Here is a 24,498-nt window from a genome sequence, read left to right as displayed (position 1 = left end):
TAGTAGTAGTAGTAGCAGCAGCAGCAGCAGCAGTGGTTGTGCTAGTAGTGTTGGTGGTAGTAGTGTTGGTGATAGTTGTGGAGATAGTAGTAGTAGTAGTAGTAGTAGTAGCAGCAGTGGTAGTGCTAGTAGTGTTGGGGGTAGTAGTGTTGGTGATGGTGGTGGAGATAGTAGTAGTAGTAGTAGTAATAGTAGTAGTAGTAGTAGTAGTAGTAGTAGCAGCAGCAGCAGTGGCAGTGCTAGTAGTGTTGGTGGTAGTAGTGTTGGTGGTAGTAGTGCTGGTGATGGTGGTGGAGATAGTAATAGTAGTAGTAGCAGCAGCAGCAGTAGTGTTGGTGGTGGTGGTGATAGTAGTGTTAGTAGTTATATAAGTAGTAGTAGTAGTAAAGGTTGTAAGGATGACAGTGGAGGTTATTGTTATAATGACAGTAGTAATGATTAGAGAGTTACTAATACTACTAAAGTTAGCAGCTGCAGTACCAGTAGTAGTAGTAGTAGTAGTAGTAGTAGTCCAGAGTTGGTGAGTGGTAGACAAGAGTTATAAAACTAATGATATTAATATGTTGTGTGAAGGTTTATGAGAAGCTCAAACATCTACTTTTATTCTATTTTACCAGAGAATATCTTTGGTCAGCAGTTTTGGTGCTTCATTATTCCTTGGAAAATATGCCCCAATTGATTTCAGCGATGGTTCTGGAATGAATCTTCTGGATATTAACAAAAAGGAATGGTCAAAGGATTGCTTAAATGTACGTTTCTATTTTGATCTTCAAATTATATTTAAAAATATATTATAAAACAACAGATTAAGACTTATTTTCCCAAGAATCATTTTCTCTTTTCTGCATAACTTGTTTTTTTTTCTATCCAGGCTTGTGCTGAGAATTTGGAAACAAAACTCGGACCTTTGGTAAAATCAACTGAAATCCTGGTATGCCTGTTATATATTCTTTTTCCTTTTTAAATTTAGAGTTAATTTTGATTAGCCCCCTGCTTGGTAGCAAGGTGTGAAAGAAAACATCTTGTTTTGTTTATCATCCTTTAAAGCAATGTCTTGCAAATTTTTATTGCTCCACGATTTATTTTTTCAAGCCTAGTACTTACTCTGTAGGTCTGTTTTGCCAAACCAATAAGTTAGGGGGATGTAAACACACCAACACCAGTTGTCAAGTTGTGGTTTGGGACAAGCACAGACACAAACACACTCACACACACACACATATACATACACATATGCGATGGGCTTCTTTCAGTTTCTGTTTACTAAATCCAATCACAAGGCTTTGGTTGACCAGAGGCTATAGGAGAAGACATTTGCCCAAGGTACCATACATTAGGAAAGCAAGCTTCTTACCACATAACTATGCCTAATATAATACTATATTACTTTATATTACATAGTATTTTACATTACATTATAACATATTGCATTATATTACTTTATATTTTACTATTATATTAATAACTAGCTTAAAATCCGCATTCCATACAGACTTTTAAGTTTGCTCTTGTGGAGGGCTAATTGGGTCTGTGGCCCATAACTAAAGAGTGCTAAGCAGCATGACCATAATATGTCTATAATATCTATATGCTCCAGTGGTGTTTGATCAGAGTTTAAGGATGGATGGGAATTAATTCTGTAATGCAATCATTCTATTGTTCCAGTCCCAAGTTGACCAATTTGTCCCAGAGTAAAATTAATTGTCTCGATGTAAAATTAATGAAGTGAATGCCATTTATCATCCCCTTGATGTCTGACATCATCTGATAGATGCCACCAAGATGGCATGAATCAGCCAAGCTTTACCTGCTAGAAATAGCAACCCAATGTTGGATGTTCAAGAACTAAATGAAGGGCAGATTTTCATTTCCAGGATCATCCTGATTCTAAACAGGTATAATATGTCTATGTAGAGCAAATTTAGGCTGAGATACAGGGGTCCCAGATGGACAGACAGAATTCCACTTTTATTATTATAGATTAATATGAGTGAAAATATAAATAAGCTCTTAATGAAGAATACTCACAACTGTTTCATTCTGAGAATTTGTTGTTTCATTCACTTCATTTGTATTAATAAGGAAGGAAGAACTAATTACAGATACTCCAGAACAAAATAAAAACATGTTTCTAAAATATGTATTTTAAAATTTCAAAAAAAATATTGAACTTGCAGGGCAAAATCAGCAAGTATTATGTTGAGAAATATGGCTTTTCTCCAGACTGTGAAGTAATTGCATTTACTGGTGACAATCCTGGTAAGTTAGAAATTATTTTGGTAAAATATTTTTTCCTTACAAACTTCCATTTCAACTGTACAGTAGTGAGAAATCAATGACGTGAAATGACTAAGTGGATTAGGTATTGGACTAACAACCCTGAGGTATCAAGTTCAAATCTACTGTCAGTATTTTGTAAAACTTTTAGAATCAACAATGAAATTCTTTTGAACCATGCTTGACCATCTTGTCTTAACTACACTGACAGGTTGATCACAGCTTTGACACCTTGGATCATAAGTCAACTCAGTCAATGTCAAATAATGCACATTAATTATATGCAATGATTTAAATTCCTTGCTCTACTTTCATAATATTATCCAGCAAATTGCATTGCAAAAGTTGCTTAACTTTTGTGTTTGTTGAGTGTTGTTCCATTAATTTATTGGTTGTACTCCTGTAAATATAAACGATGCAGGTTGATAAAATATATAAAAACTCAAATTTTAGCGTGGTCATTGTCTTTACATGCAACTTGTTTTACATTGTGAATAACTGACTAAGAACATATGACCACTACATTAAAGCATCATGACAATTGAGTTATTCATAATTTTGTTGTTTTCAAGTAGGATTAATAACAAAAAGAAATCAACAGTAAGAAAGTACTCAATAACTTCTCAAAGTTTTTGACTTATAAAACAGTTATTTTTGTTTTAACATCTCACATTAAGTGAACCAGTAAATTTTAATCTGTTATTTGAAGTCAGCTCGTCATTGTTTTTGTTTGATGTCCACCTCAAAATCAAAGTGCATATCAAAGTCAAATATATCAAGCATCACAACTCTAAATATGATTTTATATCATCAGCTTTGAAGAAACCACAGTTGCTTTGATGAACAATAACTACATCAACTTTCCTCAGATGTACATTCCTTACAGATATCGTGCTGAGTGTGTAAGATTGTGTGTGTGAGTGCTTTTACCCAGAACGTCTACTGTCTATGTATATGCATATTTTTAACATAATGGTAATATTTCCATTTCAGCATCATTAGCTGGAATGAGACTTCAGGAAGGGGATATATGTGTAAGTACTCTATGCCTTTTTTTTTACATTTCAGTTTGGAGTTTCTCAGCAATGGCACATGATTTGTGCAGCCTACATAGACTAGCAAAGTTGATATGATAGACATTTGGCTTTAATTTCTGCAGGTTTATACATATAGGGTAAAGTGTAGATAAGAGAGGAGTATTGTGGACTTCATTTTAGGGGATAAAAATTTTGCTAAAGTATTTAGTGTGAGGTTTCGTGGATAAGATGTAGTAGAGTTTAGCAACGTGGGGTTGAATTCCTTGTCCCATTAAAGTGACAGATATCAGGCAATGGATGTTGGTGTTAGAATATTGATGATTAAAGATTTACTAATCAGTTTTGTTACTTTTACAGGGAAAATATGGTCTAGAATGTTTGTTTAGATATGTGAGTAGTAGCTTTTGGCTGGAGAAAACTTCTACCTTTTGTAAGGTCTTTAACTGTTCAGTGTTGAAGTTGTGTCTCGCTTCTAGAGACATTGCCTAGTCTTTGAGATGAATTCTCTGCTTTGTTGTAATGTGGTTGCCACGAGATATCAGAAAATGCAAAGCCTAACATTTATAAAAGTTGTTAATGAATAGAAAGAGTGAAACTGATTTATATATTGATACGGGTGTTTCATTTGGTTATAGCCACTGCTTCTTGTGTTTGTTATTGACTTAAATAACCCATTTCTCATCGCCTTTCATAATTCATTTAAGAAAAGATTTTTTTTTGTTCCTAGTTAGCCAATTGTTGAATTCATTGAAAGCAAAGCTTTATTCTTAGGGAGGAACAATTTATAAGGTATCCAAGACCCTTCTCTATGCACTTTTCCAATTATTTTTCAAAGATGATCTTGAACAGCCAACCAAAGTTTATTAAATTTCTAAGATAAGCCTCTGATACCTTGGCATGGATTCTTTTCAGTTGCCACTTTCACTATGTCCTTATGAAGAACAACTTGTTATCTTGTTTTATGTTTATTAGAGATAAAGAATAAAATGTTTTGAATGGTACAACAATGCACTGTAATACAAAAAATGGACTATATACTTGTTGTAATTTAGTTATCTATAGTCTGATGATATTTCGGAATACAATTCCTTCTTCAGATATTCTTAGATGGAGTTGCTGCTATAATCAGTTTTCAAAGCCGTTGAAAACAGATTATAGCAGCGACTCCATCTAAGAATATCTGAAGAAGGAATTGTATTCCGAAATATCATCGGACTATAGATAAGTAAATTACAACAGGTATATAGTCCATTTTTTGTATTATAGTGCATTGTTGTACCATTCAAAACTTTTTATTCTTTACAAACAATACACAATGCTTCAAGCAAACTACAAAACTCTCCTTTATTAGAGATGTTAAAATCTTAACTCCCATTTTAAAACTTGTTAAACCACTTCTGGTATATCCAGATACTCACTTCATCAGAATACACAATGCGTATATTTTTAATTGCATTGTTGCATTTGCAAAAGTCTTAAAGCATGCAATTTTAAATATGATATTACTTGAAGTTCTGATTATCTATGAGTTACCTAAAAACAGAACTAATAAAACGTGTTTTCAAATCCAAAACTTTATTTCAAATAAAGAAGAATGTTGGTCATACTACAACCTTTAAACTGGTAATTAATTAGTAACATGACTTCAAGCTATTTGTTTGAGAATGTGACATTACTTTTCAGGATATTTAATGTAAATATTTATAGATTCAGTACAATCTGGACTCAGATCATGTGATTGATTTTTTTTTCTTTTTTTAGTGTTTAGTCAGAGAAGGAGGGGCAGTACTTATCACCTCTAAGACTATTGAGGGACTGAATACTTGATCAGAATCCATGCAACGTAAGGGACTCTGTTAAAGGAAACCAGAAGGCAAATACAGGTGTTAAATTGGGGGATTAAGTAAGTCTGCCACCTAAGAACAGATTCAGCATCACAGGCTTCCATACATTTTGTATTACCTGGTTTCATTTGCAAGGTTTTGGTCAACCAGATAATATGAAAGAAAATACTTTCCAAAGCCTTATTTAGTAAGATCAAATTTGGGACCACATTATAACAAAGCAAATTTCTTAACCATAGAACCATATCCACATTAAAACTGAAGAAACACTGCAAAGTTGAAACTATGATATTTCTGCTAACAGCCCCACATACTCTCTTCAGAGACTTTTAATATACGAATCATTTTACAGTTGCACATAATTAAAACTTTTGCTGTATTGTATATTACATAATTGTTATCACATAAGCTAATTAATACATAATATTTTACAACTTAGCTTTAGTGTTTATTATTTAATGTTTATTATTTGATGTTTATTATTTGATGTTTATTATTCAATGTTTAATGTTTATTATTTGAAACAGGTAAGTCTTGGGACAAGTGACACATTATTTCTTTGGTTAACTCAGCCCAAGCCTGCTCTCGAGGGCCATATATTCATCAACCCTGTAAACAGTGATTCTTATATGGCTTTACTTTGGTAAGTAAATATTCAGTACCTATTCTTTAATCTGAATTTCTTTTGGCTAGTCTCATACAAACAGACATCTTAAATTCAGAATCATATATATATATATATAGGGAGAATTCACAAAAAAAAGATGAAGACAGGTGGTGTAGACAACAGATGTATTAGTTTAATGCTCGGGAAATGAAACAGTCTTTCATGTTTCGAGCCTATGCTCTTCCACAGAAAGGAACACAGAAAGAAACAAGGAGAGAAAATAAAGAATGTGTAGTGGCTAACGATCTATCATGGCGAATGCCAGACAGAGGGATCACACAGGAGAGCTACGAAGAAGGGGAGATCAGATTGGAGCCTGGTGCAGCCATCTGATTCGCCAGTCCTCATTAAATGATGATGATGATGATGTATATATAAGGTATAAGTTAGAGGTGTTAAGCCCTCTAAGGGATAGAAGTATCCAGAAGTACTCCTGGTAATTACCTCTGTAAGTATGGTCCTTGGTATAAGATATATGGCAGCAGGTTATTTGAAAAGGTAAACCGTAGTTTAATGTATATATAGACGATCAGAAAATGGAGGAAAAACAATAAATAGAAGTGTATCTTTGGTGCTAAAAAGCCATTATTTAATTAGTTAAGCAAGGCTTTTTAGCACCAAAGATACACTTCTATTTGTTGTTTTTCCTCCATTTTCTGATCGTCTAAATATATGTATATATATATATATATATATATATATATATATATATATATGCAGGAATATAATATAGAAGTACATGAATATATACATGCATATAAATACACATGTATATATATATTCATACATATATGAATATATATGTATACATATATATACATGTATATATATACGTGAATATATATATATATATATATAACGTGAGAGAGTTAGCGGTTGGGGGTACAACCCACTAAGGGATAGTATCTATCCAGTATACTGCTGGGAGGGTACCCAATTATTGCTACGCTAGTGCTATACTAGGTGCAATCAATGGAAGCGGGTAAAAGTGGAGGTTTTACCCAAAATTTGTGTAACAATTAGAATATATAAAATTATAATACAGGGTATCAAGAGATATCACCACGCTGAAAAAATAGCAGTCAAATCCTGACTCTAAAACCACAATAAATGTCCGCATGGCACGAGTAGCGAAGACGAAGACCAAATAAATCAGTAAAATAATAAGATAATTCCAAATCCTGGATTTCTGGCTTTGCATAAATAATAATGCTCTGCCTTCATCAGTGGAATAGGCGGGCTATTTAAGCTAGTCGTGTGCATACGTGCATATATATGTATGTATACGTCCGTATATGTAAGTATACTGTTTATATACATGTATTTGTATTTTTGTACTTGAGTATATTCCACTGATGAAGGCAGAGCATTTATAAGCCGCCCTCTTTCCATATATATATATATATGTATATATATATTTTTGTGGAAAATAATTACATCTCATTTTATTTATTTTATTAACATACCTCTGATTGTGAAAATATTTGTTAGAGTATTGTTGTTATCTGTACCACTATACTGTTACTCTATTCAGACCAAAAGAAAAAAAACCTATTTGACCCATATACCTAGGGTTGTAATTCCTCAACATTAATTCCTCAACACTTTGATAGTAGTAAAATGACCTGATACTACTATGACCAGTGAAACCTTTAGATTCTAGTATATATATACTTAAAAGTATATGTATACATACATATGTATGTATGTATATCTATATATATAAAGATGAGAATGTGTGTGTGTGTGTGTGTGTGTGTGTCTGTCTGTCTGTGTGCCTGTGTGAATCCCTAAAACTTGAGAGCTACACAACCAATTACATTCAAATTTTATGCATGCCTTACTTAGGATCCATATAGTATCATAGGCCCAAAAATTTTTTTAAATTTTTGCCTAGTGTGAGCCCAGAGCAATACAATATCTCCTCCACTATTGCAGTATTACATGTCAAAAGTGAAAGAACAACACCTCTCCATTGTAATGTCAGATATTTTCACTTTAATAGTTTCACTTTAATACTGAAACTATTAAAGTGAAACTATTATTTCATATATACAGGCATACATACATACATACATACATACATACATACATACATACATACATATATACATACTTACATATATACAATATATATTATGTATATATATATATGTGTGTGTATACATCTGCACAAATGTATATATATATAGATGTATATTTAATTATATGTATTTCTTCTATCTTAATGAATAAAAATTCTTCGGATAGAATAAATGGGTTAATAGAAACCAATGTAGCAAAGAACACAAAATAACTTTGGTGTAGTTCCTGTTTTTAAGGCTGGAACTCCTTGAAATTTTTTGGGTATTTGAGTATATTTAAAAATTTATAGATGTATATATATATTTTTATATATATATATATATATATATATATATATATATATATATATATATATATATATAGATGTATATATATAGATGTATATGTATGCATGTATATGTATAGCTGTATATGTATAGATGTATACGTATAGATGTATATCTATATATAAAAGATGAGAATGTGTGTGTATGTTTGTCTGTCTGTCTGTGCGATTCCCTAAAGTTTGAGAACTACACAACCAATTTCATTCAAATTTTACACGTCTTACTTCTTGCCTAGTGTGAGCCCAGAGCAATATCATATCGCCTCCATTATTGCAGTATTACCTGTCAAAAGTGAATCCATAACATCTCTCTATTGTAATGTCAGATATTTTCACTTTAATAATTTCACTTTAATATTGAAACTATTAAAGTGAAACTATTATCTCACATATATACAGACATACATACATATATTTAATATATATATTACGTATATATATATATATATATATATATATATATATATATATATATATATATATATATATATATATATATATGTATGTATGTATGTATGTATGTATATATATATATATATATATATATATATATATATATATACATCTGCACAAATGTATATATATATAGATGTATATATATACATGTATAAATATATACATGTATATATACACATGTATACATATAGATGTATATGTATACATGTATATGTATACATGTATATGTATACATGTATATATATAGATGTACATGCATATACATAAAGGTACATGTAATATGTATATGTATATATACACATATATACATACATACATATATACACTCATACTCACACACATACACACACACACACACACACACACACACACACACACACAAACATACATAGGTGCAGGGGTGGCTGTGTAGTAAGAAACTTGGTCCCAAAACACATGGTCCTAGGTTCAGTCCCACTGTGTGGTGACTTGGTATGTGTCTTCTGCCATAGCCTCAAACCAACCAAAGCCTTGTGAGTGGATTTTGTAGACAGAAACTGAAAGAAATCAATCATATATATATGTATGTATATATGTAAGTGTATGTGTGTGTCTTTGTCTCTGTGTTTCTCCCTCATTACTGCTTCACAGCTGCTGTTCGTTTACTTACACCCCCATAACTTACTGGTTTGACAACAAGAAACTGATAGAATAAGTACCAGGCTTATCAAACTAAAAAAAAGCACTAGGCAGTGTCTCATATATATATATATATAAAATACGCACTCACATACATGTATATGTGCATATTCATAGCTATTATATAAAAGTCAATGTCTTTATGCGTGTTCGTGTGTTACTTATACATTCGAAAACTACTGCACCATTAGTGGGGTTAAATAACATTGTAAGATGGTGAAATTTTGGAAATCATTTTTATTTAGTACCAAGTAGTTATGCTGTTATTTTCATTGACACACAGACGTTGAGCTTTATTATAGGGACACATATATTATATTATTTTTATATGTATATTATATATATCTATATATATATATATATATATATATATATATATATATATATATATATATACATACACACAAACAGACATGCAGATACATACACATACACAGGATCCAAGTATAAGAAATTTGTAAGCTTCAAAGTATGTGAGAATAAACCAGTTGGTCTTTGTCATTTCTTTATCCTTCAGCATTCATGTTTGTTTATTCTTACCCTCATTTTAGTATTAGTTGAACATAGTATGTTCTTTACTGTTTTCTTTTTCAGTTTTAAGAATGGATCGCTTACTCGAGAGAAAATCCGTGATGAATTTGCGGGAGCATCTTGGGAAACCTTCACCAAGTCGTTAATGTCTGTGCCATCAGGAAACAATGGAAACATTGGTTTGTAGCAGTAATTTGATATAATTTCTTTTGGATTTTAAAACAATAATTCTTTTTAATTTTGGCACAAGGCCAGCAGTTTTGAGTGGCAAGTTGATTCAATTACATCAACTCCAGTACTTTATTGCTACTTTATTTTATTGATTCGCAAAGGTTTTCAATGATTCCCTCCACCTCATGCCAACAACAACAACAACATTTATATGTCTAGTTCATTGTCTCTTTTTGTTTTATTTTTTTTAATGAAGGAATATATTTTGATGTGATGGAAATTCAGCCTTTACTTTCCGGACGTTTTAGGATAAACAAGGAGGATCAAGATGTAAGTAATATCACCTCTATTTTCCCTTATACTCCATCCATATCATCTCAGTTTTGTTCTATGGCGCTGAAATTTGGATTTTCACCAAAAAGCTTGAAAAACAAATAGACGGCTGCTACACAAGAATGTTAAGAATGGCTTTGAATGTTACATAGAGGGGCTCATTGAATGAACAAACAGTTTTATCAAGATCTACCCAAAGTGGCTGAGAAGAATCACTGGAGAAGAATAAGAATTGCTGGTCTATTGCATCAGGCATCCAGAAGAACCTGTGTCAGCTGATCTTATGGCAGTCAGTTGAGGGAAGAATCGAAGGGGGAAGAAAATGTCTAACCTATGTGGACAACTTGCTTCAGGACAGTGGAATGTCAAATGTTGACAAATTAAGAACAGGGATGCAGGACTGTGATGGATGGTGTGCTCACATGAAATTATCAAAGCATCTGGGAGGACAGCCAAACTCAAAGCTAATCATCTGTTACACTACTCTTTTGCCACCATACTCTTTACTCTTTTACTCTTTTACTTGTTTCAGTCATTTGACTGTGGCCATGCTGGAGCACCGCCTTTATTCGAACAAATCGACCCCAGGACTTATTCTTTGTAAGCCTAGTACTTATTCTATATTCTATCGGTCTCTTTTGCCGAACCGCTAAGTTACGGGCATGTAAACACACCACCATCGGCTGTCAAGCGATGTTGGGGGGACAAACACAGACATACAAACACACATACATATATATATATATATATATATATATATATATATATATATATATATATATATATACATATATACGACGGGCTTCTTTCAGTTTCTGTCTACCAAATCCACTCACAAGACTTTTGTTATTGTATTACCTTATATTTACCTTTCCATTCCATTTCTTGTCAATCTGTATCTTTATCCTACACTTTATTCCCATACCCCCATTCTATTTCTTCTCCCTACTCCTCCTTAAGCTGTCTTTTCCCACCCTATTCCTTCTGTTTCATACTTTGTTCCTTTCCTCTATATTTCTCATTTCAACTTACTGCTGCTCTTGTCTCCACCAGTATGAGCCATATTTTAGTTCACTCATCATTTAATTCTAATCACATAGAATTATATATTTATTATTTACAAAACTTGATTGATTTGTGTCTAGGAAACCAAATAACGCAACTATGGTCACACAATCCCCAGTAATTTTTAAAGTCTGTGGTCATCTTTTCATCATAATTAGGAAGCAATTTGGAAGCATAATAGCTGTGATATTCTACTGACCATATAATGATGATAACGACGACAACGATGGTGGTGGTGGTGGTGGTGTTAGTGGTGGTGGTGTTGTTGTTGGTGGTGGTGGTGGTGGTAATGATGATGATGGTGATAATGATAATATGATGATGATTTTCCTACAAAAAACAGATGGGATGTTCATGGTAGGAATGTTTTTGATCATAGGTCTGCTTAAGACAAAAACAGGCAACATTTGGTTATAATCTGGTGGTAACTTCAAAGACTTAAAAAAAAATTTTTTTTTTCACTTTTGATCTGTCTTTTGACCATAGGTACCAAAATTCAACACTGCTGAAGAAGAGGTCCGCGCTGTTATAGAAGGACAGTTCATGTCAAGAAGGGTTCATGCTGAAAATCTTGGCTTTAACATCTGTAAGTCAACTCAGTTCAATCAGCTTATTTGTAAATTGCATTGAACACTCAATTTGTTTTATGGCTGTGTAGTTAAGAAGTTTGTATAGCAACCATGTCATTCTGAGTTCAATCTAACAACACAGCACCTTAGGAAAGTGACTTCTACCATATCTTTATATACATCTCTCTCTTTCTCTCTCTGTATATGCATGTGTGTGTGTTTGTATGTGTGTGTGGTGGGCTGTATGTATTATGTACATAGGTGTGTGTATGTGTGATTGTGTGTGTGTGTGTGTGCATATGTGTGTGTGTGCGTGTATGTGTGTGTGTGTGTGTGTGAACCCATGTCTGCAAGGAAAATGGATGTTAAATGATGATGGTGATGATGATGATGTATGTATGTATGTATATGTGCATGTATACATGTACATATTAAACTTTTAGAAAAATTCTTTGGTCTTTGATACAGTCATAATTTTTGCCAAAAAGATTTTCTTCCTTTATTCTGTAAAAAGGGAATATTTTGAATTTCCTGTTTACACCACAAATGTCTAGATGTTTACTACATGAAACATTCTTAACAGAAGGACCTTTGATTTGTTGTTATTCATGTACCCTAATTCATTAATTTTGCTTCTGTTTGGCCCATACAGTTCTTATTGCACTGAGAAAACATGATGCAGTAAATGAGACTTTTCATTTTGCAATTCATGTTTGCATTAAGCTTAAATTTCTTCCTATTCTTGAATCTTTTGTTTTACCCAGTTCATCAACACACTCATCCTACAACAATGGTTTTTCTCATTTTGTTCATCATCATCATCATCATCATCATCGTTTAACGTCCGCTTTCCATGCTAGCATGGGTTGGACGATTTGACTAAGGACTGGCAAGCCAGAAGGCTGCACCAGGCTCCAATCTGATCTGGCAGAGTTTCTACAGCTGGATGCCCTTCCTAACGCCAACCACTCCAAGAGTGTAGTGGGTGCTTTTACGTGCCACCGGCACGAGGGCCAGTCACACGGTACTGGCAATGTTATTTCTTCTGATGTGAATTTCACCTTTGTTAAGAGTTTTTTAAGATTTAAAGACTATCTTCAGCTGTTAGTAATTTGTAACTCTTTAATTTCGTTTTTATATTTGGTTTACAAGAATCTTTATGTGAATTCATGTGTTGATGCATATTTTAGTGTGTCTTAGGAGAGCCATTCTCTTTTAGTGCCTTATTAATTTAATAAGACAGAGGTACACACACACACACGCACACACACACACACACACACACACACACACACACACACACACACACAAACATAAACATGAACATAAACACACACAAACATGCAAACACACAAACATGAACACAAAAGCACAAGGATATGCAGAATACATACATACAAACATGCACACATGCATACATATATACATACACATACATACATACATACATACATACATACATACATATGTGTATGCACATGCATGCGCACAAAAAAAAACAACAAAAGAATGCAGTTCCGATAATGGACAGAGTCAACAACTATTGAAAAGGCTGCAAGACGCAACGAAAATTTTAGTAAAAATAAATAAGTAAATGAGTGGAAATCAGACCAGTGAGTATGTTAAATTAATAAAGCACTAAAAGAGAATGACTCTCTTCAGACACAATAAAACTATAATTATTTTTCTAAAATTTAATGATTGGTATATAATTGGAAGTTATTTTTTGGCTGAATGTAAGATGCTGTGGTCTTTGGGATTGTAGGTGACTGCTTGTGTCTTTTCTTTCATTGTGAGAGTTTCTCCATAGGTTAGGAATCGGGATTTCTTTTGCCTTGATTATATTATGGTTTACTAGGACGTTTGCTTAATGAGGCTGGGGTCCCAGAGACATCATCATGCATAGAGCTGACCAGATCCACCAGAGTTCTCCATTGCTGGTGGTCATGTGCCAGCCCTTTTGCTTCCTTCAAGGTGATGTTGAGCCTCTGGAGATCTTTAATCATGTCCAGCCATCTGATGTGGGGCTTTCCAGGAGGCCTCTTTCAGCTTGCAGCTGCTTCATTGAATGAGAGTAAAGCCCTGGTAGGATGATCCAGTTGGAGACAGGACATGCAATAGATAGCTATGAGGTGGGGGGTTGTGGACTGATGCATGCGTACATGCAGTTCATTGTTGGAGAAAAACTTTTAGTTTTACCAATTGTCTTTCTCGTCTATTTGAACATATATACCTTACCATATTAAATGGGATATTTCTTTTTATAAGGGATAGGTGACATGATCTCAAGATAAACTATTGGTGTGTGTTCATATCCTTACAGTAGACATCAGTTGTAAAAATCTTATTTTCCTCAATTTCTGAAATGTTCAGAAAAGGAAGTTCCATTTCATTCATTCCTATAAAAAAGATGGAATGGTCACAATTACAATACCTTATATCACAAGTTTGTTTAACCAGAGCTGACTGGCACTAAACCATAACAGCAGATAAATCTAATAACTGAAGAATTGCAATTTCAGCTTAGTTGGTTCTTATTTAGTTCTGTAAACTAAAACTATGCATGATCTCTCTCTGTCATAGGCTAATTTGAAATTCTTCATTTGTTAAACCTTCATATTTTCTTTAGGAATTATATTCATGAAATGATTTTGCAGAAATATATTCTTGTATAAAAATCAGTTAATTCGTAAGTTCTGTGATATGCTGTATAATTTATTATAATTTATAATAATTTATACCCTTAAAATATAACTAGTTTTTAATTTGACTCAATATTTAATTATTTATGCAGTGCCAAAGAGTAGAGTTCTTGCTACAGGTGGTGCCTCTCAGAACAAGTCTATTTTAAAGGTATGTTGATGCTATTTCTTTTTACTATTTTATCATTTAAACACTTTTGACTGACTTAGTTTTTAAACCCTTTTGACTGACTTAGTCTTTAAAATTTCAATGTGTTCCTATTTTAACTCTTTAGCATTTGAATGGACCATATCTGGCCCAAAATACTCTACCTGTTTTATGTTCAAACTAGTTGGATCTAGCCTCTCACACATACTCTTCAATGTCATTCTAAAAATAAACAATCACAATATGAAAACCACAACACTACAAGGTAAAGCATGATTAATTAATAATAATGGGAATAAATATGTTTCATATTTGACAAATTAATCTGAGTGTTAAAGGGTTAAATTAAAATCTTCCAACATAGCTTTATCTAAAATCTGTTTCCTTAGATCATATTCCAAACACCTGTTTAATTATGAAAATGTTAGTTATTTTTAAAAATACCATCAAGCTTTTGATTATTTTTTAATATTAATTGAAAATTAGGGCAGTGAGCTGGCAGAATCAATTAGCATGCTGTGCAAAATGCTTAGAGGTATTTCATCCCTCTTTGGGTTCTGATTTCAAATTCCACTTTGCCGTTCACCCTTTTGGGGTTGATAAAATAAGTACCAGCACTAGGGGTCAATGCAATTGACTTACCTTCCTTCCCTGAAATTTCTGGCCTTCTGTCAAAATTTTAAATCAATATTAATTGAAATACTTTGGCAGTCTGATGCACAAATGCTATACACACATGTGTGTGCGTATGTGTGTGTGCTTGAGTGTGTGTGTGTGTCTATTTGTGCAAATATTTGCAATCTACACTGAACTATAGCTATAGATGCAGATGGTGATGTCATCATTTGTGGCTGGGTTGCTACTGGAGCTGTTTGTTGACATTTCTTGTCAACAAATCACTAACTAGCTCTACAATTTAAAATTTCTAGAGTAAAAAAATAAAATATCCCTTACATGGAAAAACAAGTAAAGGTTGATGACAGGAAAAGCATTCAGTCATAAAAATCCTACCTCAAATACACGCCCTCTTTGTCTAAGCCATACTAGCATGGAAAAACAGACATTAAAACACAGGAACAAACTAATGAATATAAACACCACTTTCTTTCAATAATGCTTTACATTGATATAAAGACATAAATGTATATAGAGAAAGAATATAGTAGATATAGACAGCAAATTGGTACAATAATTAGAGGATCAGACTTAATGCTTCTTGGTATTCATTCTGACATTCTGTATTCTGGGTTCAAATTCTGCCAAGGTCAGTCATAGGTGGCAAATTGTTAGAATATTGGACTGATCGTTTTATGGTGCTTGTTCTGACTCACTGCATTCTGAGTTCAAATCCCACCGATATCAACTTTGCTTTTCATCCTTTTGGAGGCAAAAGAAAGTAAAAGGCAATCCAATATGGTGGATTGGCAGTTCTGCATGAATGTTAGACTGGATACCTTATGGTATTTGTTGTGGTTCTTTGCTATTTGAGTTCAAATCTTGCCATAGTCAACTTGGGTGGTAGACTTAATCTAATGCCAAGTTTAACACCACCGTCTGGCATTTGGGTACCTTTAGTGGAATCCACTCTGTTACTAGCATTCAGGTAATATTTTTAGTTTGAGGACACTTTCCTCCCTTCCTCCCACCAGTTACAAGAGGCCCTGTTATGGGCCATAGGCATTCCTTTTTCTCCTAACTGAAAGATAAAAATAAAATAATAATAATTAAAATTAAACCTAGTAAATACCTGGTGAAAAAGTAAATTTGCCAAATTGATAAGGTATTAGGTTATCTTTTCCATTGATAAATTACAAGTTCAAATCCACTGCAGTTGTTTTGTTGTGCTTCTAGACAGATCATCAATATCGTTGTCATCATCATCATCATCATCATCACCATTATCATCATTTAATTTGAGTGCTCCATGATGGTATAGGTTGAATGGTTTGACAGGCTCCAACAAATCTGAAGACTGCATCACGCTCCAACCTCTACTTAGGCATGATTTCTATGGCTGGGTGCCCTTCCTAATGTCAATCACTTTACAGCATTTGTTGGGTGTTTTGTTTGTGGCACCAGCATTAGTGAGGTTGCCATGCAGCCTGCAAGACTAAGATCCTGATCAACTGAGTAGGGCTAGAGTAGAGTGAGAGGTGGCTTTATGTTATGGGATGAGGGATTAAAGTGAGTGCGAAAGGACCAGAACAGTGCCTCAGGCCACCTAGCTGTCAAGAACAGATACCAAATAATCTAAAAATGTTATCTGTGATAGCTCAGCATCTTACTCAAAGTGAAATGTATTTCAAATGTGCTTAATACTGTACAACCCAAAGTTAAGCACTAGCTCTCAAGAACTCCTCAGGGTTTAAGATATAATTTCTATCTGTCTGACTGCCTATATGTGTAGCTGTTTACTTGTGTATTTTACTTTGTTGATCTATCTTCCAGTTATTTCAGCAGCCCCAGAATGATAAAAATAAACAACTATGGCAGGATTTGAACTAAGAAAAGATTTAGAGAAGAAACTAAAAACGCCAAGACAAGCATGTCAAACTGCAGAGTCCCTATGGGTTATATTACTCACATATATGTTGCCATGGAGCCACATATTTTTAAACACACACTTACAACAATGATTTCCATCATATCAGTTCTTTATTATTAAGTAAACATCTTAGAAAACCTCTTATTTGCATATCAATAATCCTATTTTTGTCAATCAAATTATTATTTATAATTTTATTATTAAACATTTTTGGGTTACCCATTTTGAAACCTCTAGCTATATCATTTGTGTTTGAAAAGGGCTACATGTAACCTGCAGGTCACCTGTTTGACTTGCCTGTACTAAGACATCAAATCCAGTACTAAACCAAAGTGCCCAGTACATTCTTTGTGAAAAAATTAGTGTGCTCAGATCAAGCCCCACTGGCTTGCATATGAAAAGCATAATATAATACTCTGATAATGCTTTTTTTTTCCAATAATTTTGACTTTTAGCCAGTCACATGGTCTTAGATTTTAGGGAGGAGTATATATAAATTTACTGATCCCTCAGTATTTAACAGGTACTTTATTTTATCAACTCTGGAAGAACAAAAAAAAAAAATTAAAGCTGATCCTTGGTGAGGTTTGAACTTAGAATTTAAAGACACAACTAAATACTACTGGCATTTTTTTCTGGTGCTCTAACAGTTTACTAATCCACCAGAAGTACTGAAATATATTTTTATCCATTTTGTTATTATATTTCTTTTGAAATATAAAACTTTATTTTAATTAATTTTGAAAGTATTGAAGAATATAGTAAAATAATTTGTAATTTAGTTGATTTTTGAAACATGAAATTAAAGTGGAATTTTAATGTTATTAATTAAAAAAATAATGAAGAATATATTAAAATAATTTGTCGTTATTATACTGATTTCTAGGTGGCAAGCTGGCAGAATCATTAGGAGGCAGGGCAAAATCCTGAGTGGCATTTTGTCCACCTTCATGTTTTGAGTTCACATGCCACCGAGGTTGACTTGGTCTTCCATCTTTTTGGGGTCGATGTAATCGACTGTACCCCTCCCAAAAAATTTCAGGCCTTGTGCTTATAACAGAAAGGAATATTAAACTGATTTCTGGATCATGAATTAACATGAAATATAATTGAAAATTTCAATTTAGATCACTTCAAAAAGTAAGTTTGTACAATAGAACCAGAGGTGGAGACTCAAGCAGGTAGCAGGGTAGTATTAAAAAGGTTAATACAATAATCATTTGTAGTTTTCCAGTTGAATTAATTGTAAAAATCTGGATATTTTTCAGGTTCTGGCAAATATACTGAATGCTCCTGTATATATACAGGATGTTTCCAACTCTGCTAGTCTTGGTGCAGCATATCAAGCAATGAGAGGTAAATTTTGTTTTCTATTCAATTCCACTATTTACAATTATCAGTTTTATATTAAAATCCTCCCCATTATTATCTTCATGTCCATGTTTATATGCTAACATGAGCTGGATAAAAATGTAATACAGAATATTGTATCCCCACTGTTGTAAGATGGTTTGTGAGTAGTCATACACTTGAGCTTCCACAGAAATATAACCATTAACTCTCTACCATTTCTGTTGAAATACACCCATCCTTGTTTCAATGAATTTTGAAAATAAAGGAAAATAACCTAGTGTTTAGAACATAAATTAACATGAAATTTTGAAGCAAGGTTTTAATTTTATGTAACTTTAACCGTTTTCTTACCATATTTCTGTGGAAACGCAATGTTGTTGTTGTTGGCACTCCGTCGCTTACGACATCGAGGGTTCCAGTTGATCCGATCAACGAAACAACCTTATCGTGGAATTAACGTGCAAGTGGCTGAGCACTCCACAGATACGTGCACTCTTAACGTAGTTCTCGGGGATATTCAGCGTGACAAGGCTTACCCTTTGAATTACAGGCACAACAGAAACAGGGAGTAAGAGAAAGTTGTGGTGGAAGAGTACAGCAGGGTTCGCCACCATCCCCTGCCAGAGCATCATGGAGCTTTAGGTGTTTTCGCTCAATAAACACTCACAACGCCCGGTCTGGGAATCGAAACCGCAATCCTATGACCGCGAGTCCGCTGCCCTAACCACTGGGCCATTGCGCCTCCACGTGGAAATGCAATACCCTTGTTTCAATAGGTTTTGAAGCCAATGAAAAATTTAATAAAATAATTTTGTTGTTATTCTGCTATTGTTTGGTGTGTAAATTAACATGAAATTTTGAGGTAAAATTTTAATTTACATCTCTCTTAAAAAGAAAGTTTGTATCATAAAACCAGGAGTGATTTTAGGCATGTTTCTTTAAAGGCAGAAAATTGGTATAATTGTTAGAGCACTGGAAAAAATTCCTTGCGAAATTTGTTCTGACCTTTTGTCGCCCTGCAGTCCATAAAATAAGGTACCAGTCAATTACTAGGGTCACTGGTATCAGCTAACTCCTTTCACTAAAGATTGCTGACCTTGTACCTAAATCAGAAACCATTTATGCTCCCTTTAATGGTTAATGGATTATGTGTACAAGAATATACTTTGATGAAGGCACTGGAATGGCTAATTGTGGGTATGACTGCAGAATTAAGAATTTTCCTTTCCAACTACATTATTTTGAGTTCAATCCCACTATGTGGCACCTGGGGCAAGTGACTTCTACTATACTATTGACTGGGATGACCAAAGCCTTATGAGTGTATTTAAAGAAAGCTCATTGTGTGTATATACTGGGTTGGCCAAAAGTCACCTAACAGTAGATCAAAATTCCATAAATACAGCTGTTTCAGTTTGAACACCTCGCATTTGTTCTGGTCCACCACAGACCAAAAGGTGGCTTTATTGCCAAGTTTTACCTCCGCCACATGGGTTCATCATGATGCTTTCATCCCCTCCCCACTTAGTGAATGTACCTTAGCTCTAACAATGCAACCTTCGTGTTTGATGTCGAAGTATGTTTCCATGTTTTATTAGTTCAAACAGTTGTATTTGCATATCTACAATGGATGAATTAATTGAATTGAAAAACATGTTATATCACATACAAGATAACTTAAAGTTTGCACTACATAAAATAGAAATAATATTTTAGTTAATTATCTGGTATTTGTTCTCAGAGTGTTAATCAATCTTCGTAAAATGTGAGACATGTTTATGCTAAAAAAAAATGACCAAATCTGAGGTTTTGTTAATTTATATTTGATGCTTTTGATCTTTTTATTTCTATTGATTAATTTTGGTCTACTTCTTTTATAATATATATTTTTGATTTTTATTTCCATTAGTTTATTGGGTATTTTTTATGACTTGTGCCTATATGAATTAACATGTGACTCTTTATCAAGGGAATGCAATAAATAGAATGAGTATAAAATAATGTGAAACAAAAGGTGATCCAGCAGTGCTCTCAAAACCCCTCACCTGAAGATGTGTGAGTACATGGCTACTGCAGGATCATATTTATATACAATTTATACAATATGCATAATATGGAAAACTCAGCAACTAACACCTAGAGAAACAATTGTCATAGTTCGTAATTAAATTCTGTTCATTCCATCTTCTTGTATTATAAATTCTGTGTACACTAACAGATTTTCACATGCATATCCAGCAAAAGGAGTATTCCTGCTGTATGATGACATATGGTAACTGATAACCATAGAGGGGCTTTGAAATGCACTTTATAAGGTCATTACCCAGATGATATTAAATTATATATATATACATATATATATCATATTCTATTCCTTATATATATTATATCATATACCTTATGTACATATATTATATATCGTAATGTATTATATACCTTGATATGTATATATTTAATTTCTGAGAGCTAGCTGCACAATCTCTTTTTTTACTTTGGAATCGTGTAATCTTTGTATGACTATCTCTTCTAAAAGGTTCACTTGGCCACACTTGCTTCAATGAGATACTTAACAAAACCTCTAGAATGGTATGTGCTGCTGAACCTGATGATAGCACTGTGGAGGTAAGTTTGAAGTTCTTTTGCAGAATAACACAGATGGTATAATGATAAAATTTTTTGCCTATTTAAAATACTTTAATCATCATCATCATCATCATCATCGTTTAACGTCCGCTTTCCATGCTAGCATGGGTTGGACGATTTGACTGAGGACTGGTGAAACCGGATGGCAACACCAGGCTCCAGTCTGATTTGGCAGAGTTTCTACAGCTGGATGCCCTTCCTAACGCCAACCACTCAGAGAGTGTAGTGGGTGCTTTTACGTGTCACCCGCACGAAAACGGCCACGCTCGAAATGGTGTCTTTTATGTGCCACCCGCACAAGCCAGTCCAGGGGCACTGGCAAAGATCTCGCTCGAAAATCCTACAGGAGCCAGTCAGGCGGTACTGGCAACGGCCACGCTCAAAATGGTGCATCTCATGTGCCACCCGCACAAGAACCAGTCCAGGGGCACTGGCAACGATCTTACTTGGCTTGCCGGGTCTTCTCACGCACAGCCCATTTCCAAAGGTCTCGGTCCGTAGTCATCGCCTCGGTGAGGCCCAATGTACGAAGGTCTTGCCTCACCACCTCAGCCCAGGTCTTCCTGGGCCTACCTCTTCCACGGGTTCCCTCAACTGTTAGGGTGTGGCACTTTTTCACGCAGCTATCCTCCTCCATTCTCACCACATGTCCATACCAGCGCAATCGTCTCTCTTGCACGCCACAACTGATGCTTCTAATGTTCAGCTTTTCTCTCAAGATACTTACACTCTGACGGGTATTCACATTGACATTACACATCCAACGGAGCATACTGGCTTCATTCCTTGCGAGCTTACGTATGTCCTCAGCAGTTACAGCCCATGTTTCACTGCCATGTAGCATGGTTGTTCGTACGCATGCGTCATACAGTCTGCCTTTTACTCTGAGTGAGAGTCCCTTTGTCGCCAGCAGGGGTAAGAGCTCTCTAAACTTTGCCCAGGCTATTCTTATTCTAGCAGCTACACTTTCAGCGCACCCACCCCCACTACTAACTTGGTCGCCCAGATAGCGGAAGCTATCGACTACCTCTAGTTTTTCACCCTGGAATGAGATAGAAGTTGTTTCCTGTTTGTTTGCAGTCTTTATTGCACCTGAACATCTGCCACAAACAAAAACTAACTTGCTAGTTAACCTGCCTTTGATGTTGCTGCACCTCTTATGTGTCCATAGCTTGCACCGGGTACATCTTATAGAGTTACTACCTACTCCTTTTCTACATACTGAGCAGGGCCATCTACCTGAAGGGGTTTGTGTTTTATCTACCTTCCTACTTATTAGGATTTTGGTTTTAGCTAGGTTGACTCTAAGGCCCTTCAATTCTAGACCTTGCTTCCACACCTGAAACTTCTCCTCTAGTTCTGATAGTGACTCCGCAATTAGGGCAAGGTCATCAGCATAGAGGAGCTCCCAGGGGCAACCTGTCTTGAACTCCTCTGTGATTGCCTGGAGGACTATGGTAAATAATAGGGGGCTGAGGACGGAACCTTGGTGGACCCCTACCTCTACCCGGAATTCATTGCTGTACTCATTTCCAACCCTCACCTTACTGGCAGCATCTCTGTACATGGCTCGCACAGCTCTCACTAACCATTCTTCTATCCCAAGTTTCCTCATTGACCACCAGATAAGGGATCGGGGGACCCTGTCAAAGGCTTTCTCCATGTCAACGAAAGCCAGGTACAGAGGTTTATCCTTAGCTAGGTATTTCTCTTGCAACTGTCTCACTAGAAATAAGGCATCAGTAGTGCTTTTACCTGGCACGAACCCAAACTGCATCTCATCTAAATTGATTCGCTCCCTAATTAGTTGGGCTATGACCCTCTCTGTAACTTTCATAACCTGATCTAACAGCTTGATGCCTCTGTAATTATTTGTATCTAAAGCGTCCCCTTTACCTTTGTAGCAGTTGACTATGATGCTGCTACACCAGTCATAGGGTATGACTCCTTCGTGTATCACCTGGTTCGTAATACGGGTGACTAGGCTATAGCCAACACTGCCAGATATTTTGAGCATCTCTGCAGTGATTCCTGATGGGCCGGGGGCTTTCCCAGTCTTCATACTCTTAATTGCTTTATCTACCCTGGTACTATCAACTCGGATAGCTGGTCCCTCTATTGGGTCGACATAAGGCAGGCTCTCTTTCTCCCATTCATTCTCTTTATTAAGCAATCTATCGTAGTGGCATCTCCAGACCTCTTTCTTTGCATCCTCATTTAATGCAAGCGTACCATCATCCATGCGAACACATTTCTCTCCTACAACATCACTATTCTCTCTCCTACACTGTCTTGCAACACGAAATACCTCGAGTCTTTGGTCCTCACGGCGCAGAACATTGGCAAATCTTTCCTTATCTGCTTCCCCTCTGGCTAAATAAACCTGTCGCCTAGCCTCCCTTCTGGCACATTGGTACAATTCCCTGCTACCACCGTTCTTCCAGTCCTTCCAAGCTTGTTTCTTTTGTCTAATAGCCCTGTCTACCTCCTTGTTCCACCACCACGTTACTCTGGGTTGGGAGGGGACCTTACACCACCCACAAATCTGGTCGGTGGCTTTCAACAGGTTGTCCCGCAGAAATCTCCAATTGTCTTCCACGTTGTATGATGCTATATCCCCTTCTATTTCGTTAAATGCTTCAAGTAACTTGTCTCTAAGTCTCTGTCCGTTTGCAGGGTCTTTAAGCTTCCACACCCTTCTTCTCCAAGCCTGTCTAATTCTGGGCACCCATTTTGCCTTAATCCCAAAGTCGCTAACTACTAATCTATGTTGTGGGGTACATTCTTCGCCAGGGTAGGTATTGGCATTTATAAGCCGCCCTCTTTCCCTATTTCTGGCGAGGATGTAGTCGATTTGGCTAGAGTGTCTGCCGGAGCGGTAGGTGACTAGGTGACTGGCAGGTTTCCTGAAGTTGGTATTGCAGACCATAAGATTGGTTGCATCACAGAACTCCAGCAGTCTGGTTCCCTCCTCGTTGCGGGAACCGAAGCCATAGCCTCCATGTATGCCATGGAAGCCCCCAGCACGACATCCGACATGACCGTTGAAGTCTCCAGCCACAAAGAGAA

The 24,498-nt window shown here is 35.2% G+C and overlaps 1 protein-coding gene across 1 annotated transcript in view; it reads left to right on the top strand.

The window, feature by feature from the left end:
• LOC106877134 (xylulose kinase) overlaps positions 1 to 24,498 on the top strand; it is an 85,599-nt gene that overhangs the window by 58,918 nt on the left and 2,183 nt on the right. The window contains exons 8-18 of the mRNA XM_089351176.1: positions 618 to 749; positions 872 to 931; positions 2,178 to 2,259; positions 3,271 to 3,311; positions 5,686 to 5,801; positions 9,964 to 10,079; positions 10,328 to 10,401; positions 11,956 to 12,055; positions 14,833 to 14,891; positions 18,702 to 18,789; positions 21,320 to 21,408. Coding sequence (XP_089207302.1) covers positions 618 to 749; positions 872 to 931; positions 2,178 to 2,259; positions 3,271 to 3,311; positions 5,686 to 5,801; positions 9,964 to 10,079; positions 10,328 to 10,401; positions 11,956 to 12,055; positions 14,833 to 14,891; positions 18,702 to 18,789; positions 21,320 to 21,408 — 957 coding nt within the window. The remainder of the gene's footprint in view (positions 1 to 617; positions 750 to 871; positions 932 to 2,177; positions 2,260 to 3,270; positions 3,312 to 5,685; positions 5,802 to 9,963; positions 10,080 to 10,327; positions 10,402 to 11,955; positions 12,056 to 14,832; positions 14,892 to 18,701; positions 18,790 to 21,319; positions 21,409 to 24,498) is intronic.

This window comes from Octopus bimaculoides, chromosome 4 (genome assembly GCF_046866305.1).
Source record: "Octopus bimaculoides isolate indiv1 chromosome 4, ASM4686630v1, whole genome shotgun sequence".
NCBI lineage: Eukaryota > Metazoa > Mollusca > Cephalopoda > Octopoda > Octopodidae > Octopus > Octopus bimaculoides.
Note: the sequence above shows the minus strand (reverse complement) of the source record. Positions and strands in the feature narration are given on the sequence as shown.